The 18,499-nt window shown below is 41.1% G+C and overlaps 1 protein-coding gene across 3 annotated transcripts in view; it reads right to left on the bottom strand.

Annotated features, from left to right (window-relative positions):
• Nucleotides 1–29: 29 nt before the first annotated feature.
• mark4a (MAP/microtubule affinity-regulating kinase 4a) overlaps nucleotides 30–18,499 on the bottom strand; it is a 45,954-nt gene continuing 27,484 nt past the window's right edge. The window contains exons 11-18 of one of the 3 annotated variants that reach the window (XM_088088251.1): nucleotides 18,314–18,423; nucleotides 16,755–16,941; nucleotides 15,728–15,939; nucleotides 13,302–13,405; nucleotides 9,210–9,491; nucleotides 6,628–6,710; nucleotides 5,156–5,252; nucleotides 30–5,089 (exon numbers count right to left, since the gene is read on the bottom strand). In XM_088088251.1, coding sequence (XP_087944377.1) covers nucleotides 4,753–5,089; nucleotides 5,156–5,252; nucleotides 6,628–6,710; nucleotides 9,210–9,491; nucleotides 13,302–13,405; nucleotides 15,728–15,939; nucleotides 16,755–16,941; nucleotides 18,314–18,423 — 1,412 coding nt within the window. In that variant the 3' untranslated portion in view covers nucleotides 30–4,752. The remainder of the gene's footprint in view (nucleotides 5,090–5,155; nucleotides 5,253–6,627; nucleotides 6,711–9,209; nucleotides 9,492–13,301; nucleotides 13,406–15,727; nucleotides 15,940–16,754; nucleotides 16,942–18,313; nucleotides 18,424–18,499) is intronic. The other 2 variants (XM_088088250.1, XM_042499366.2) reach the window with 2 other exon arrangements.

Genomic DNA, 18,499 nt, shown 5'->3' with positions numbered 1-18,499 from the left:
CAACAAGACAGCAAAATGAAGGGAAAAAATGCCAACATCAGTGAATTTTATTAATCTTCAGATCCATGTTCTCCTTAAATACCACAACCACGTGATGACAGTTTACAGTTTGTTTTTGAGGGGAGGAATTTAACAGTAGAGCAGTTTAAAATTACTCATACAGGTCAAACTAAGTGTTTTCTTTAGTCACTTTTGCATATAACATCAACTGTTTCCAAAGTCAGTTTGGAAAAGACAGTGCATGTTAAATACTGAGCCCCCTGGGGTCCTAAAACTGCACCATCTACCAGTGACACACTGTCTCTGCGCAGGTTTACACCATTGCTCAACAATCAGCTTCACAAAATCTTTTCAAGACTTTTTCACAGTAGATCCCACCTTAACACTATGTTCATCCATCTTATACTAAGAGTGAGTTGTTTTACACTAACTTATTTGCTTTTTTGGCCCATTTCGCTTCAGTCATTTCCACTGAAAGGCTTTGCAAACAACCTGTTTCATATCTGCGATCAGGAGACAGTGAGATGACATTTCTATGGCTTGAATGCAACCCGGGCTTTCAACATGTTAGGGACTTATTGGGATCAATGAAAAATAAAACCAGACTGCACGTTTTATTCCCAAAAATTGTCCTTGCTGGATCTAAAACATTGTTCTTCCACAATGTGCGCTGTGGTACATTTCATGGTATGTCTAAATACTTTGAAGAGCTCAGAAGCCCTCTTGAGTGTCCTGAACATATCTCCTAGCAAACAAGGTGGAGTGAAGTCACTGTATTTCACCCAAGCCTTCCTATTTGTTTTTGTGAGCGGGGGAACGACCAGGTGCTACATTTAGCACCATTTCTTTGTAACAATTCATGTTAACGATCATGTATGCATTTAACAAAGCTTCTAATCCTTGGTGTGCAACATGTTTTATTTTTTCCCCAAAACCCAAACTCTGAAGTCATGCAGGATTGCAGGTTGGTTTTGTTCCCCATTGTCACTGACAGATTCTGCTTTAAACTAGAATTACTTCCCTTGCTCTAGCTATAAATAAACCTTGAGCTCTAAGATATATATTATATTCATATACTTTATATACAGCCATCAATGACTGATATAAATCCTGTTTTTTTAAATGATATTATTCTAAAAAATAAATAAAGTACCTGTGCAAATATCCACAAATTGAAGTGTTTCACATTTAAGACATTGGCGCCCTCCAGTGGCTAGTTCTGGGTATTACCTATACAGGTACACTGGAAGGAGCTGATTCAAGTCAAAGCAAAGTGCATTGAGGTCTATATTACCTAATGCTAATATACACCACAATGAGAAACATCCAGGGAGAGGACAAGGACAGACTCCTGGTGTCCATATTGGTGTCTGCTTCTTACCCTGAGGAGGACGGGTCAGCACCCGTGTCCCCTGTCGGGCTCCATGAAACAGCACACGCCAAACAGGACTGAGAAGATGTCAAACATGGTTGTACAACGTGAGAGTGAATGATGGCTGAGTGTTTCCCTGGCAGAAAACAGGGTCTCAACAAAGAGCTGAGGAGAGCCGAATGCTCATTGTGACGGTAGAAAAAAGTCAGTGGTACATACGAAGGTGGTGGACAGCTAAGGTTGGCGTCCCAGTGTAAATGTAGGAAAGTGGGGAGTTTATGATGAGTAGGAAAGGAAATGGGGGTGGGGTAGGGGGTGTGTTTTGGGTCACCAAGAGCAAAGCCACAACTGAGAGGATAGTATTAACAGTAAATCAGCAGCCAAACAACATGATCTCTGTAGCCTACGTAAATATCACAATACGTTATTCACTAAAAACAGGGAGGGAGAATAGAAAGCTTTCTCAGTTTTTTCTCTCTTTTTTTTTTTTTTTTTTTTTTTACATTAAATATGCACTGTATGAAGGCGCTGGGGGTTGTTCACTTTAAAGGCAACTGGACTAACAAGAAGAAAACACTGTGCACACTGCCTTCATTGTGCCTTTCCAGATTCAGAATCTTCCCCCCTGATCACCACAGCCCACAGTCATCGAGAATGGACACACCAGTTTATAGACTGTGTCACAAAAAGGAGAGGGTGCACATGTAGAAGTGCATGTTTCTGTGTGTGTGTGTGTGCGTGTGTGTGTGTGTGTGTGTGTGTGTGTGTGTGTGTGTGTAAAGGTGACTGTCATCGGAGAGTTTTCGCTGCTTTTGGTGTTTCCCATCGACAAACTGAGATGAGGCGAGATCACATGGCACAGAATAGAACCAAAGAATTGCATTGCACTGAACGGAAAACTACAGTATCTCTGTGATTTTGCTGTGGGAGAACTGACAGAACCACATTTGTCGCTCGATTTAATCACCTTGAAACATTTCAACAGTTGAGGGCCTCCAGTTGGAAAGATATTCTCAAGCATGTCTGCTGTCATGTCTTCAGTAGATGCTGAAGAGAAAAGGTGAAGGGATGAAACAGGGTGAGAGGTTGGAAAATTCAAATGCTTTGAACACATTTTACTATGACCAGAGCTGACAAGCAGTGAATCCAGCCAACCACAGAGCAACATGTCTGCAGGCCTAACTGTTCATTCATTAAAAGAGGCAGCACAGAAAAAGTATTCTATAACACTGGTATGACACCTAACCCCAACATTTTTATATTTAACTAAATTAGCTGTATTGACTTAATTTTAGGGCTGTCAGCATTAACGTGTTAATTTCGATGTGATCAAGGTTCATACAAATACCCTCTTCCCACCAAAATTAGCACATGTACATGGGTTTTTCAAACATGGGTAAATATAGGCGATCAACTGTATTCCCACTGCCAGTAGGCATACCACTGCAGCACACGAGTCTGACGTTTTGCCAGCTTTTGTGTTTGTGTGTGTGTGTGTTGTTTTGTTGGTGTGTTCGTTTGACATCAAAGATAGTAGGAAAAGTTAAACATTAGGAAAAGAGGTCTTTGAAGACTTTCAGTGGTTACTTGTCTTTGTATATCTCTTACTGATTCAGTCTCTCTTTCAAATTTGGTGCGGACTAATTTGGATTGGTGTTTGAATGCTGCTCCAGAAGAGACAGACTGTCATTTGTGACGGTACATCATTGCATGTAGTCGGTCAAGCTGAAATTACAGCGTTCACCCAGGTGTTGTGTTTCCATCAATGCCGATCGGAGCTGGAGGTGATAAAAACCCGTCTACTGCAGAGTCATTTGACCCAGGTGTGAAAGCCGATTGTACCCATTTGCATTCTATTAAAAAGCCAGATGTTAGCGGGTGTTAGTGTTGTTTTTGTGCCATCGGAATGAGACCATAGCCTGATTTTTTTTTTTTTTTTGTGATTTGGTTTGCCTGCTAACATTTCTGTGGCGGAATAATGCTTCAAAGTTCGGCTAAATTTTGCCAATGGAAAAACAGCATGGCCATATAACAGGGGTGAAATGGCCATAACCTTTGTTCTCAAGATATCTGAGTAAAAATGGGTTCCGTGGGTACCCATGAGTCTCTCCTTCACAGACATGCCCACTTTATGCTAGTCCCATGCAGTTTTTTTGCTGTCACTGGATGACTTATCAAGACATCTGGTGAGAATTGCTTCACCTTGTTAAAATGGACTTCAAAACTGCTTTTTAAAGTAAAATAATGGAATTAGAAACAGATGATTAAAAAATGTGATTAACTGCGATACACTAGTGAAATTCTGAAAATAATTGCAACTTTAAAAAATGTATCTTTTGACAGCCCAACTAAATTTAGATATTGGTGTAGCACGAATCTTAAATGGTGAATGGAGCCATCACCAAAATGTTCTCTTCTTATTTGTATCAAAATGTTGTAAACCATGGGGATTGTTTCTAAATATTATGGTATAATGTAATATTATTACATTTTTAATTTCTTGCTATCCTTTGTAGATAAAAACGATGTAAACGAATGTGACTGAGAGGCAACAACTCTGTCAGTTCGTGAAGCAGAAGATGTCATTAGCTATTTGTATTCCAGGTCAGCCTCTGATTGGCTGATTCAAAGGCCTGTCAGCTCTGCTCCCACTGACCTTAATCCAGTGCAGTCATTACTGCTGTATGTTCACGAGTCAAAGCAATGCAACCCTCTGCGGCTGCTCGTCTGATCACTGAGTCGAACCATATCCACATTTGTGCACGTTACTGTCCCCAGATGATGAGAGGTCAGCAGATAATCATGTCATCGGTAAGGAAAAAAAAAAAAGGTGTATGTAAAGGTGAGATATAAAAGAACAATTTTAAAAAAGGACTGGCTGGTTGATGATGTTCGTTACACAAGAGATGATGTTTTTCCTGTTGTGGTGAAAGTGACAGTGGGTAAAAACAATGATCAGAGCAATAAATAACAAAATTAAGAGTCATTATGGCTAGAGTAGCAATAAAAAAGATTCAACGAGATTCTGTCTGATCCAGGTCCAGTGGGTGCAGTCGCTCAGTGAACATGTTGGCTGAGCTGGGTGGGGTGATTGGGTGGAGGAGGGTGCCTCAGTCTGTGTGACTTTACAGGTCAGGTGTGCGTGTATCTGTGTGTGTGTGTGTGTGTGTGTGTGTGTGTGTGTGTGTGTGTGTGTGTGCGTGTGTGTGCAGGGGGGGTAGTCATGAAAAAGACAGAAGGAAAAGTCTGTTTTCTCGGGTCCAGCCCCTCGCCCCTTCTCGATTTTTTTTTCTTCAATTATTTCCACCCCCTCTCCGTTTTGTGCACACACATCAACACTCACTCACACAGAAACACGCGTACACAAACACATCCTCTGTTCAAAGTTCAAGGTCCTTAGAGATTTGGGTGGCAATGTCCCGAAAAGCTAGCGGTGTCCCCCAGAGTCGCGTGTAGCGCACCCCATTAGAAGTCTCGGAGGTGCCCGTGGAAAGATGGCACACCTCGGCCTCAAAAGCCACGCGGCCCCCTGCCACGCCGTGGGTGCAGGAGAGCAGAAATGGGCCGGCATGGTGGACCTGGCAGCCACATCCGAGCGCCGCCTCCCGCAGAGCCAGAACCACCTCCGCAGGGTCCCGCCGCCCACCGCCTCTCAGATCCCAGCCACGTCCGACGGCCCGGGGCTCGGACGCTTTTTGATACCCAGGTAGATGGCAACTAAGGAGATGGGGGACAAACCGAAAATGTTAAGGCACCGGGCCATAACTGCTTCTACTATATAACAGATAAATTCTCATCTCTTTTCTGTGGATGCAGCTGGAACATTTGAACTGACCTTGTGACCGCAAATCTCCTGATTCCCTCAGATTCATTTGTGACCCTGCACGACAAACAGACAGAGTCAGAGGTGATCCACCAGAATACAATGAGCCTTTTGACTAACTAACAACTCACAGATGAGATGGCATTCAAGTAGTGGATATCATACAGTGAGACAACAACAACAACAACAACAAGCACGTGATGTGCAGAACAGTGTGTCTTCACCTCACATTAATGCACTCTTTGATACTCTGTTTTCTCATTTTCAACTTTTAAAGCATGCAGATAAACCTTTGACTTTCAATCACTTGTGTTGGTGGTTCAATACATTTCCATCCATTCTGTCCAACAACACATGGGATACACTTTCATTGACTTTCAACCACAAATACAAACTGACAACACATTTTCTAGCGGTACATTTATGCATATGATCATAAAGACTACAGAGAGTCTGCACAGACAGTGACGCTGATCCTGAGACTGAAATAGGCTTGGGCAGTATGTAATATCTCATACATTCAAACCTTCCTGAAATTTTACCGGGGTATACGGTAAAAGGAGGTTTAAGACTATGGTGCAAACCAATCCACCCTAAACCCCTGGACGGTGAGTGCACTACCTACTTTCAGCTTTTCAGACTAATAAATACAAAGAGGGAAAAGTACAGGAAAAGTAATATTCTTACACCTATTTTCCTTATTAAACAGAGATACAACTTTACGTCTTTTGATTTAAACTTTCTCTCAGTCACTGAAGCCTGACGAGACTTGATTGCCTCATTAACTCATCATAAAACACAGTTCAGTCAAACTTGACAGACACAAAATAAAACTCACCTAAACCGTCTTGTTACTCTTTATAGTGATCTAGTTAATAAGTCCACTGTTCAAAAAATCACCAGCTCTGGTTTGGTTGAAACAAATCCTTAATTCTTCACGTTAGAATGAAAAACATGCTGTTACTCCCCATACTCTCGCTCTGCCTGCCTGCTGTTTACAGTCCTGTAACTTCTCCCTCCACCACTAGGTGTCACTGTGTCTTTCAGCTCAGTTACCTGTTCCACCAGTAAAGACCGGAGAGTAAGCTCTGGTGGTGCGTGCTGTGCACTACATACAATGAGCTTAATAGAAAGAGGAGCACCTGTATTTATGATGGTATTAAAAATCATACCTTCAGGGTTTATTAATACCCTGGTATACTGTAATACCGTGATACTGCCCAAGCCTACAGTGAAACTTCAAAACAAAAACCTAATGAATCTTCCTTGACTGCAACCATGCTTGAAACCAAGTGTGTGGGACCTTGACAGTATGAGGATGATGAGCAAGTCATGCAGACAAGCAGTAACTGATGCGAGGTATGCAGAAGTCAGGCAGACAGATGGGGCAGCAAAGGCAGACAAGAAAGAAGCAAGAGACACGGGAACTTACTAACTGTTTTTGATCCTTGTGGAAGAGTACAACCCGAGACTGATTTGTTTGAGCCCTGGCGCTTGGACGGGTCAAGGTTGACCCTGATGCCATGACGGGGGAGAGTACAACAAGATAAAGATGGAGAAAAAGAGGGAATAGGAGGTAACAGCAGGGGGTGGGGTTGGAGGATAAAAGAGAATATAATTGAATCACAGGAGAGCAAGTGGTGGAAAAGAGCGCAGCGCAGGAACTGATTGGCAAGGATAAAGCTGAGGTTTGATAAGATTAGACATGTGTGATTATGACGACTGGGAGGGAGCGGGGAGCAGAGGATAATCCAGGGCCACAGAAGGGCTTGCCAAAAGGCCTGGGTGAATACAATGTTGCGATAAGCATGGATCCATATCCAGGCTGTGCTCAAGCTGACAGGAGGAACTTCACAACAGTGCTCCATGATTTCACATGATAGATTTCCTGGTTTGAGGACACATTTTACATTTGAGCAGCTGAAACAACAGATTAAGTCACAAATCTGCAAAACTTTAAATGTAACAAAAAAAAGCCCTGCGAATATGAGAGTCATTTGACCTTTTCCCAATGATGGAATTATTGATGTGTAATAATAACTAGATACCAAGACAGCGCCTATGCAGTCCAATAGAGTTGCTCACCTGGCGCATATGCCAAAAAAGTTTCTAACTTCCGGCTTTAATACTCAAATACTAGGAATGCTCCCCACTGCATATTTGCATGAGTGTTTCTCCTGCTGGCCCCGCCCATGAGTTTTCATTCTGCTCAAAGACCACACGTTGTGATGACATCACCGATTTTGAAGTCCCCTTACCAGCTGAGACATTAAAGGGACGAACACATGAATGCATCAGTAAATATAATCCAATATGTGATATACCTTTGCCTTACAGCTTTTTCAATATTTTTACTTTTTGTACTTTAAAGGGATATTTCAGAATTTTTTAAGTGGGGCTGTGTGAGATACACATGTAAAGTCAGTGTATTACATACAGTAGCTGGAAGTTGGAGTGCTCTTGGTTTTGCAGAAACAGACGGGGTGCACACCCGACATCGACACCGATATCAAATTAGTTTTAACCCCCTTAAAAACAACTACCTAAAACATACAATATCAGTCTTAGTGGACGCTGTATTAAGTGTTTTCAACATGAAGTATCATTTCAGTCGGATCGTGTAACAGCAGCTAACAGCACTTTCTGGCCCAAACAGCTGACCGGCGGTTGATTAGAAATGCAGTGCCAAAGAAAAAAGCTGTGTGACGGCAAGGTAAAGCTGTGAAATACTCTAAATACAGTGTCCACTTAGACAGACATTGTTTTTTTTTTTTAATGTTTTGATATCAACCTTTATGGGGTGTGCGCCTGTTTTTACAAACCAGGCGCACGGTGACCAACAGCTACTGTATTGTAATACACTGACTATAGTTATAAGTCTCACTTCAAAAATACCAAACTATCCCTCTAAGTATATTTTGATGCAAACACTTTTGTACTTAAGTAAAATCTTGAATGCAGGACTTTAACTTGTAACAGAGCATTTTTCCACTGTGGCATTACTTAATGCTTACTTAATTGCTTAATTTAGGTAGAATATCTGAGTACTTCGTCCACTACTGCCTTTTCTTAAGGATAAAATAAAAACATGGGAATTGGAAAAATAAGCATTGCAGAGTTGACTCTGGTGAGAAGGATTTTAGCGACTGATGACTATGGCTTTATAAAACAGTATCTTCGCTAAATGACAGAAAGCCCCTCCCTTTAATTTCAAAGTGTTAAAAAAAACCCCCAATGACTTGAAAAATAGTAACAGAAAAATTCCCCTCGAAAACTAGAATTGTGTGTGTATGCCTCTGAGTAGTCAAGTTGCAGTGACAGTTTACATTCACGTCTGTCCAAACTCATACAGCATATAGCCAAGACAGCTGACAGTAGAATGAACAAATGAATTCTTGAGATATGGCCAAAAACATGGTTGGTGTGGTAACAGCGAGCCTGAACTCTGACTATCAAAATCTCATCAGTTCATCGTTGAGTCCAAGTTTGTGCCATACTGGAAGACATCCCTTCCAGGCCTTCTTGAGATAGGACATTCATGAGAATGGGTCGTACAGATGTAGGGACATACATATGTATGGACAGACAACCCCAAAATATTGTGACCCCAGCAACTGCTATCACCAGCGCAGGGATATAAACACTCCCAATTTCTAATCCTAATTTTTAATTCCAGTAATATTATTATGACATCATACGTATCTGAATAGTTTGGCATTTTGGAAAATATACTTTTTTCTCCCTGAGATTTAGGTCACATTTAGACAAGAACTGAAATGACTTTTCTCTCTGTTTAAAAAACCCGTGTTCATATGATAACATGATAACACTGTGAAAACGATCTGTGTCTACACGGTTCAATCCCTGGCTCCTCCAGTCCACATGCTGACTCGTCCTTGGGACTGAACTGGCCACCAGTGTATGACTGAGTGTGTGTGACACGTGGTGTTACAGTGTTAGACTAGAGAGGCGCTATATCAGTGCAGGTCCGTTGAGAGTGTGGCATGCGTCTACCTGCGAGTAAGTTTGGAGGTCAGCTTGGTGAAGAGGTTGGAGGTTGCCCTGGTGCGGGCGTGGGGCAGAGGGCTGGCGTCATGGTGGGACAAAGTGGGTGAAGTGGGTGGAGCTGAGTAGACTGGGGGCCCACGGTCCCTAAGCTGTCCCCCGTGAAAGGTGCTGCGAATGGTGGAGCCTCGGGTCAGGCGGCATCGGTCCGAAGAGGAAGAGGAGGCAGCTCCAGCCCCAGTGATGCTGAGTGTGGAGGGAGATGCTGCAGGCAGGCGGTGGCCCAGAGAGCTGCAGAGGAGAGACAGAAAGGTTGGGTGTTAACTGCCCAAGGCTTTTTTTATTGTCTTTCATTTTTTTTTCTTTTTTTTTTTTTTAACCTGTTCAGAACCAAATTATGTTCCAATGCTGGATTTCTACTCTAAATGCACTCTTAAAGATATTGGATTTTTTTTCCCGTTTATTATTGAAATGAGAGATTATTTATTTTCAAGAAAAATTAACATATCAGTGAAAAAAGTGATGTTTTAAACACATTTCATATATATATATTGAGTTGTTTTGTCATTGTGGCCCAAAATATTCTCAGTTTCTAAAGTCTCTCCTAAAAATAGTATGTGGAAAACTTTGACAGATGAATCGTCTGTGAGCATATTTAATAAAATGGATTATAAGCTGATTGTATCATTAGAAGATCAAATTACTATTATACACTTTAAACTCTATTTCCCCTGTTTATTTTCCTGAGTAAAGTAATATAACATCTTATCTTTATTTGAAAATCAGTTTCAATACAAACTATGTACTTTACTATGTACTATGTTATGTTACAGGGATGTGTCACTTCCTCTTTGCCTCACAGTCAGCCATGCTTGTTAATAAGGGGGGTGTGGCTCTACTGCAGCCCACTTTAGACGATGACGAACAGTGTGATTGGCTAATGGACATCCCATCAAATACCTCTGTGCATTTAGGTAGTGTCAGATGATAGTAACTGTAGATCTACACATCCTAGAAAAGTTATGTCCATTGGTTTGGACAGGGGATCTGAGTGGGTTAAATGTATACACTTTGTTTGGATAAACTCCTCATTATCGTACCTTTTGCTTGCATGGTGCAATTTATCATTTAATTTCATAAAACCCTTTAAATAAAAAGCAAAACATTTTTTCATTGCTTTCCTCTGGACCCTCCCCACACCAGTCCTGGCATCAGCAACACAACGTGGTATCTCTCTATACACCACTGTCTTAAAGCTGTTGGCTTCTATTGATCTACAGCTATGTTGGCTTCATGATGGGAGAAATATGTCTAAAGTTGTCTGATTTTGAAGAAGTGTACATAATGTCAGTAGAAATGGAGAAGCTGAAGCAGCGAGCTTCCAAGAGACAAAATGTACTTGGAAATTCTTCTTCAGATTTTCACACATTCTCCAACAGAGAACAACCAAACTGAAGGGGACAACAGCTACCTCTTGAAATAAATATCCAGAAAACTGAGCAGCCATCGTGCACCAACCATTTAAAGTAACTGTATCATTTTATCCGTTATGTTATTGCTTTTACAACATATCCATGACAAAAGCTGATGTGGCTCCATCAAGCAGTTACCTGCTCAATCTACCTATTAAAGATCTGACAAACATTAAAACCCTGTAAAACCCTGCATGCTAAGAGAGGGTCTCCTCGGGGGTTGCCCTTTCCTCCATGCATGCGTGGCGGCCAAATCTTCTTGTGTCTTCCTGACAGAGGCTTTCATAAATCAACTTATTATCCAGTTTAAGGCTTTTTTAAACATTATACATTTTAGATCATGGTTGTTTTAACTACAACTTTTCAATGGAGTGTGGGGGTTACTTCCCAGTCCACAGGAAAGCCAACGCAACAGTCCTCATCCCGACCATCGACCTTTCCTGAAGGAGGTCGTGATAAGACGCTCTGGAAGTTTTCCTGGCCCTTTGTCACTGCTGCACCATGACATCCACCTAGTCCTCCTCCCCACCCTCTACCACCTTTATCTCCTTGTCCACAGTAATAATTGGAGACTCTATCATCAGAAACATCCATTTCTTTAATGCTGCCACCCACTGCTTTCCCAGAGCGATGGTCCCGGTCATCGTGGAGAAGCTCCCAGGCCTGCTACGTTCGCTCCTGTCCTCTGTCCGCCGTATACAGTTATTGTCCATGTTGGCTCAAACGACACTGCGCGTCAGCAGTCTGAGCTGACCAAGAAGGATTTTAAGGACCTTATTCACTTTTCAAAGGGCTGTGGAAAGTCTGCTTTTATTTCTGGTCCCCTTCCCACACTGTCCCACAGCGCTGGTTGTTTCAGCAGAATCTTAAACCTTAGCACTTGGCTTCAAACTGCTTGTAGAGCTAACGACATTTGTTTTATTGACAATTTTAATTTGTTTTGGAACCGTTCCTTCCTCTTCAGAATTGATGGAGTCCACCCAAACAGGCTGGGCAGCCAGATGTTAGCGACTAACTTGCAACACGCTGTACAGTCTTCATCACGTGACTGACTGTTTATTTCCCATACACACACCCCGGAACCTTCCACTCATTCGCCGGTTTCACGCCAGGCCACTGCTCCAAGCACTGTCCCTCCCTGAAATCAATCTCCCAAATATAATTCATCCCACCGGTATACACCACAGTCTCAACCAGTCTCAGTTCCCACATATTTTCCTAATATCCCTACTATTACTAGACCCAGGACCCAAAATAAAAGACCTGGTGGTGTTAATCCTCAGAATGTCCTACTCTGCTCACTGCTTCCCATTTTAACTAAAGCACCTGAATTGTTAATGCAGTTAATATTAATGTAATTGTTAATGTGAGGTCAGTCTCTAAGAAAACCTTTATTTCAACAGTGCGTCAGCAGTGCATCCTCATCAACAGGCTAAAAGTGTGAGTGGGTATCACTAGAACTGCTCTGGACTGGCTTGCTTCATACATTACCAACAGGACATTTTTTGTTTCCGTGGGAGACAAAATCAAGAGCTGCTCATCAAGAACTGCTCAGCCTAAACATGCAATACCACAAGGATCGATTTTGGGACCTCTTCTGTTCACCCTGTACATGTTACCCCTGGGACAGATAATATGCCATCACATCTCCTTCCACATTCATGCAGATGATACACAGCTGTACTTGTCCTTTAAACCCTCCGACACCAGCATATTAGCTTCTCTTCATCATTGTCTGTCTGATATTAAAAATTGGATGTCCCAAAACCTCCTAAAATTTAACCCTGACAAAACAGAAATCCTAATTATTGGCCCTGAACACATTGCAAAACAAATTCAGCCAATCCTCAGCCTACTCACTCCTAACATAACTTCAGTTACCAAAAACCTGGGTGTCATCATGGACAATAACCTGAACCTGGAGCAACATGTGAAAAAAGTAATCCAATCCTGTTTTTACCACCTAAGGAATATATCCAAAATTAGACCACTTCTATCATTCAGCAACACAGAAAAAATAATACACGTGCTTATATCACCCCCCATTATTGTAACGCTTTGTTTACCTGCCTCAACAACAGAGCTACAGAACAGCTCCAAATTGTTCAAAATTCAGTGCCTAAACTGTCAAAGAAAACAAAACGGTCCTTGCATATCACACCTGTTCTGACTTCATAGCATTGGCTTCCAGTCTCTTTTAGAATACATTTTAAGGTACTTTATTAACATACAAGGCTCTGAATGATCTGGCAACAGAGTAAATCACTGAGCTCCTCACACTGTCCTATCCAAACAGGCCCCTCAGGTCTGCTAGCCTGGGCCTTTTTACTATTTTTATAGTAAGGCTTTTCCTAATAGTTGATGGACTTTAATAATCTTACGGTTCTTTTTCATTTATTATTGTTAATGTTTCCTCTTATTGAATTGTTGCATACATGTGTATGTCTTTGTGTGTATATACGTATGTGTGTACATTTATGCATGTTTCATAATTACTGTTTTTGTGTTTTTCCTCTGGACAGCACTTTGAGCTTTTGCTTGAAAAGTGCTCTACAAAAAAAGTTTTTTATTATTATTATTATTATTGTTATTATTATTATTGAAACGCCCAGCACAGCGCTGACAGTACCTGTTGTCTTTGCCATTCTGCAGAAGAGAGTGTCTGTCAGTTCCCGAGCGGTCAGTGCACACATATGTGTTCCTGCGTGTCATGGCGCTCCCAGGGATGTTATTCTGCACAGAGGGGAAGAAGGTAAGAGGCAGATCCCAACAGTCACTTTGATATTCAGTGGAACTAAATCTACCACATGCTGTTGCAATATCACATTCAGTGTTAAAAAAGGGACACTAGCAGTATAAATGTTACAAATTACTTGAAGTTTTAACTTTGTAGAAACAGAAATATCTCTTTTTGGTTTTATATAGGAAGTGGACTGGACCGGAAGTTGTCAGAAATTGCCTAACCTCATTTTCTGTGTTTAACTGTTTTCTACTGCCAATTGTACTCCTCATGTAAATGTTAAGCTTTTCACAAAATACACAAAATAACTTGTTAATATTGTACGAACAATCATCACATTGCAAAGCATGATTTCTATTTGAACCCCATCTTCAAAGAAAAGATAGTGTTAACTGTTAAAGACTGTACAACTGTCAACAAAACATACAGTGAAAATGAGTCATGGAAACAGAGCTGTAGATTTTTAATAAAAGTAGCAGTCTGAACTGCATGATTTGATTTTGTACATAATGAGAGGAAGCCATGAATATAAATCTGTTCTAACAGCTGTGTAACATCAGTCAAGCTTTATTCTGCACTGCACAACTGATCTGGTGAAAGAGAACCACAATTTTTAAAGATGAACCTCACTGAATTGTAAAAATCAAAACTATCAATGCCTCTGTGTTATTTGTTTACCTGTAACTAAAAACAGAATGCAGTAATTTGCAAATGCTTTTTAAAATACAGTCCAAAAATAAGATTTAATGTTCAAACTGATAAACTTAAGTGTTTTGGGGTTTTTTTGTTAATGTATACTCGATAAGATAATGATAATGTTTACCCCCGTGTAACATTACCTTTTCTTTTAACGGCACTCAGTAAGTGTTTGAGAACTGAAGACACTGGCTGTTTAAGTTTTTTCGGAGTGAAATTCGTTTCCATTCTTGCTTGATATATGACTTCAGTTGCTCAGCAGTCTGGAGTCCCTGCTGTTTTGCTGTGCGCTTCATAATGTGCCCCACATGTTTTATGGGAGTCAGGTCTGGACTGCAGCAGGTCAGTCTAGTATCTGAACTCTTTTACTATGAAGCCATGCTGTTGAAACACCTGCACTATTCCTCTCATAGTCTTTCTGGAATAGGCAAGGACGTCCCTGAAAAAGACGCTGTCTGTATGGCAGCATATGTTGCTCCAAAACCTGTATGTACCTTTCAGCTTTCATGGTCCTTTCACAGATGTGACGTTACCCATGATGCCATGGGCACTTACACCCCTCCATACCATCACAACTGCTGGCTTTGAACTTTGAGCTGCTAACAATCTGGATGATCCTTTTCCTCTTAAGCCCAGAGGACACGACATCCATGATTTTCAAGAACAATTTGAAATGAGAACTTGTCAGATCACAGCACAATTTTCCACTTTGTGTCAGTCCGTCTCAGATGAGCTCATGTCCAGAGAAGTTGGCCATGATTCTCGATGTTGTTGATATCTGGCTTTGCATGGTAGAGTCTGAACTTGCATTTGTAGATGCAGAGATGAACTGTGTTTACTGACAATGGTTTTCTAAAGTGTTCCTCAGTAATATCCTTTATACTGTCACATTGGTATTAATACAGCATGCCTAAGGGGTAAAAGGTCACAATATTGGTTTTCAACCTCAACCCTTACGTTCAGAGATTTCTCCAGATTCTCTGACTCTTTTGATGATATTATGTATTGTAGATGGTGAAATCTCAAACTCTTTGCAACTGTGCTTTGAGAAACATTGCTCATAAACCCTTTGTCTGTTTGCCCACAGTTTTACACAGAGTGACTGTCCTTGTTTCTGAGCAACTGAGCCTTTTGAGGATGCCTCTTCCATATCCAATCATGATTTTTTATGTGTTACCACTAACCTGCTTACCTATGGAATGGAGTGTTCCACATGGGTGCTTTCGAGGTCTTAAAGGAATTGCAAATCATTACATACTGTTTACATGTTATAGAATGTCCCACATTTTATGAAATTGGGGTTGTACATTTTTACTAATCTGATGGTTGGAAGTCCATCTGCTTTGCAATGAGTTCCTGCTCACAGTCTACTCATAACAATCACCTGGATTACTTTGATACTGAAGAAAAAGTGTGACTATGAGCCAATAACAGAAATCAGAAGCAGCATTTTTCATCTATGATTTCTGTGTGGATCTATGGACTTTTGTCCTGAGATCACTGTAGCAGGGCTGATGAGTTCAGATGATTGTAGCAGAGTGTGAATGATGTTAACTGAGGAATGACTGGTAACAGATGAACGGTCTACTCTCTGCTTGAGGAGGATGTGTGTAACTCACTGTGGTCGCTGTCATGTCTTTGCGGCGGTCTGGGATCTCAGACTTATTGGGGTTGTTGGCACTGCTGACCATGGGGCTGGAGGGAGGGAGGCTGTGGCTCCCCATCACGCTGCAACTGGCCTTACGTGAAGGCATCCGCCCCTCCCGCAGCTCACGGTCGCCTGTGCTGGTGGGACTCCGTTTGGGGTGCATGACGGGCATGGAGGGCCCGCCTTTGTTGTGGAGGACAGCAGAGCACAGACACAGAGACTCGTATAAGGAATATTCTGCATATATAGTGGCTTACGCAGAGTACAACTCCTCACATCCCTATGTTATAAACTATAACCCAAAATAAGCTCCTCTACCAAGAGGATACTTTTCATCCAGATTAACAGTGAATGTCATGTTTTCTTGATAGTTTAACCCCTTGAAACCTGAGCAAATTGGCTTGATTTCTTTCAAGGCAACTTAAAAATAAATAACCCAAATACCATGTGTAAAAACTACAAGAAAATTACCGGAAATGTGGAAAAAATAAAAAAAAAGTAGAAAAAACTCCAAGCAAACCTGAAAAAAGTGCTTAAAAATTCTGTACCATAATTGTACACAGGAAATTATGGTAAATACAAATATAGCTCTTGCCTTGCTTTTTACCCTAAACATTTTTCTGTAGCTTCTTTATCAACTAATTTTCAAAATCTACTAATTTTTTGCAATTTGTGCAAAATTTCTTACCAATTGCTCATAACTTTTTCTCTCATGTTTTTGAAATAAATCAAACCAATTTTCTATAGGGTCCAAAAGTTTAAATACTTATAAAAGGCATCTGAAAAGAAAAGTGATGTCGCTCCAAGTTTCGAAGGGTTAAGCTCCATATTGCACATTATCACTGTATAAGTGTTTCATAACTCATGAGAGAATGTCTTTATGATATCTCTCTTCAGGTGCAAGATAAAATCTGTGTTGAGTTACTTCAGGTTCCAGGTTTCGTAAAAGCAGGGCTCCACTAAAGATGAACGGCGAAGACGTTAGAGAAGAGACTCACAGAAGTCACTGTGTCGTCGCTGCCTGTGGTAGGTGGAGGCACTGCGCTGGGTCTTGCTGTGTGAGGAGGAGGTGGAGGAGGAAGAGGAGCCAGTGGCTGAGGAGTGCTTGTTGGTCCCGTTGGTGATGGGGCTGGGTCGTACCCTCGCCAGGGACAGGCTACTAGCTGTGCGAGCCTCACTGCCCTCCTGTAACAGCACAGTTATGGAGGACAGAAAGGGATCAGAAAGAGTGACCTGATGTGGTGTTTCACAGCAGGAAGGATGGATGGATCATAGAGTGTACCAGGGGTTTGAGACCCCCCAAAACAAAGACAACAATAGCTTAAAATTATGTGTTTTTTCTTTACATAATCATCTCTGCCTTTCTGGGTTTTCCCTGCATGTCTCTTTTTCTTGCAATGTATGACGTTGTTGTCTTTAATAAGTGCTAAATAAATCAAATCAAAGTTATGAATCTCAGCTCAGATACGAGAAGTTGGGTATAAGCAGCAAACTCTGGGGCTGAAGAACGAAGCCAATATAGAAGTGCCAAAAACTGTAGTTCTCTAAAAATGCCACTTGAGGCTGGCTCCAACACAGAGTCAATTTCCATGTTAGAATGTCCAACTTTACAGCAGAAATACACAAAAATATGTCTAAATGAATTTTTCATATAACCTGTCACCTTGATTCTCTTTCTGGGACCTGTATTAGCATAATTGGATTAGTTTAAACAGAAAAAACGCTCTTTTTTAAAGTTATAACTGCATACATTCTGGATTCTAACATTATATATTTATTTTATTAGCCTACATATGCATTTCTCTATCATTGTTGTTCATCTCTTTTTGTTGGTGGTTATCTGTATGATTTATTTTGTTCACTTAAACAATATATATTGCTATTATTAACATGTGACTGGTCATCAGTCCCTTGAATGCACTGTAATTCATCACTGCAGCTTCTGCCAGCTGTCACCCAACTGTCAAGATGTGAGGAATCTGCAGCTGCGCAGAGGATTGTGGGTAAGAATAGCCAGAAAAGCATGCTGGCTTGCATACTGCAAAATGCGGCCGGATGTAGTAGGACATCCTGGTATTTTTGGCATACTGCATTTCACATACTTCGTATTGGGACACAATAAATCTTTTTCTGGCATACTAATAGTATGGTAGTATGGGTATTGTAACCAAGGGTAAATCTAAAATAGCTGCCAAAATTAACACTAAAGCACAGCATGCAACACCCTGAGAGCTAGAGGGAAGCAGGTAGATCTAAGTTCACCACAGGTCACAGGTCACATAGATCTACCCACACTGTTCTAATACCAAGCTGGTTGAAAATCAGCAAAGTATCCCTTTAAGCAAGCTTATCACATGGCAGTTTTATTTAAGACACTGCATTTAAAAAGTTTGATTTGTGAAATAAAAGAGGACATTCTGGAGAAAAATCTGGTAAAATCTGGTTGTTTTGGTCAAAGTCAGGTTTGAAAAAGTCCTAGTATTTTGATTCATTGCTCTGGTTAGTATGTCAGCTTTCCACCCAATCAATAAATATTTAATAGATCTTTGTAACTCACATCGCCTTTGCGGCCGAGCAGTAAGTAGGTGGCGGTGACTTCATTGTATTTCTGATTGAGCAGAGAGTCCTTGATTTCCTCTGGAGTGAAGCCCATCCCCACCATCACCTCTGAGGAGCATGAACAAGTACAAATAAAAGGTTAGAAAAGTGACTATGACATAAAACATCTTATAGCTTGACTACA

Source organism: Plectropomus leopardus, chromosome 15 (genome assembly GCF_026936395.1).
Source record: "Plectropomus leopardus strain MGB_pleo_1.0 chromosome 15, ASM2693639v1, whole genome shotgun sequence".
Classification (NCBI taxonomy): domain Eukaryota; kingdom Metazoa; phylum Chordata; class Actinopteri; order Perciformes; family Serranidae; genus Plectropomus; species Plectropomus leopardus.
This window is presented reverse-complemented; position numbering and strand designations above follow the sequence as displayed.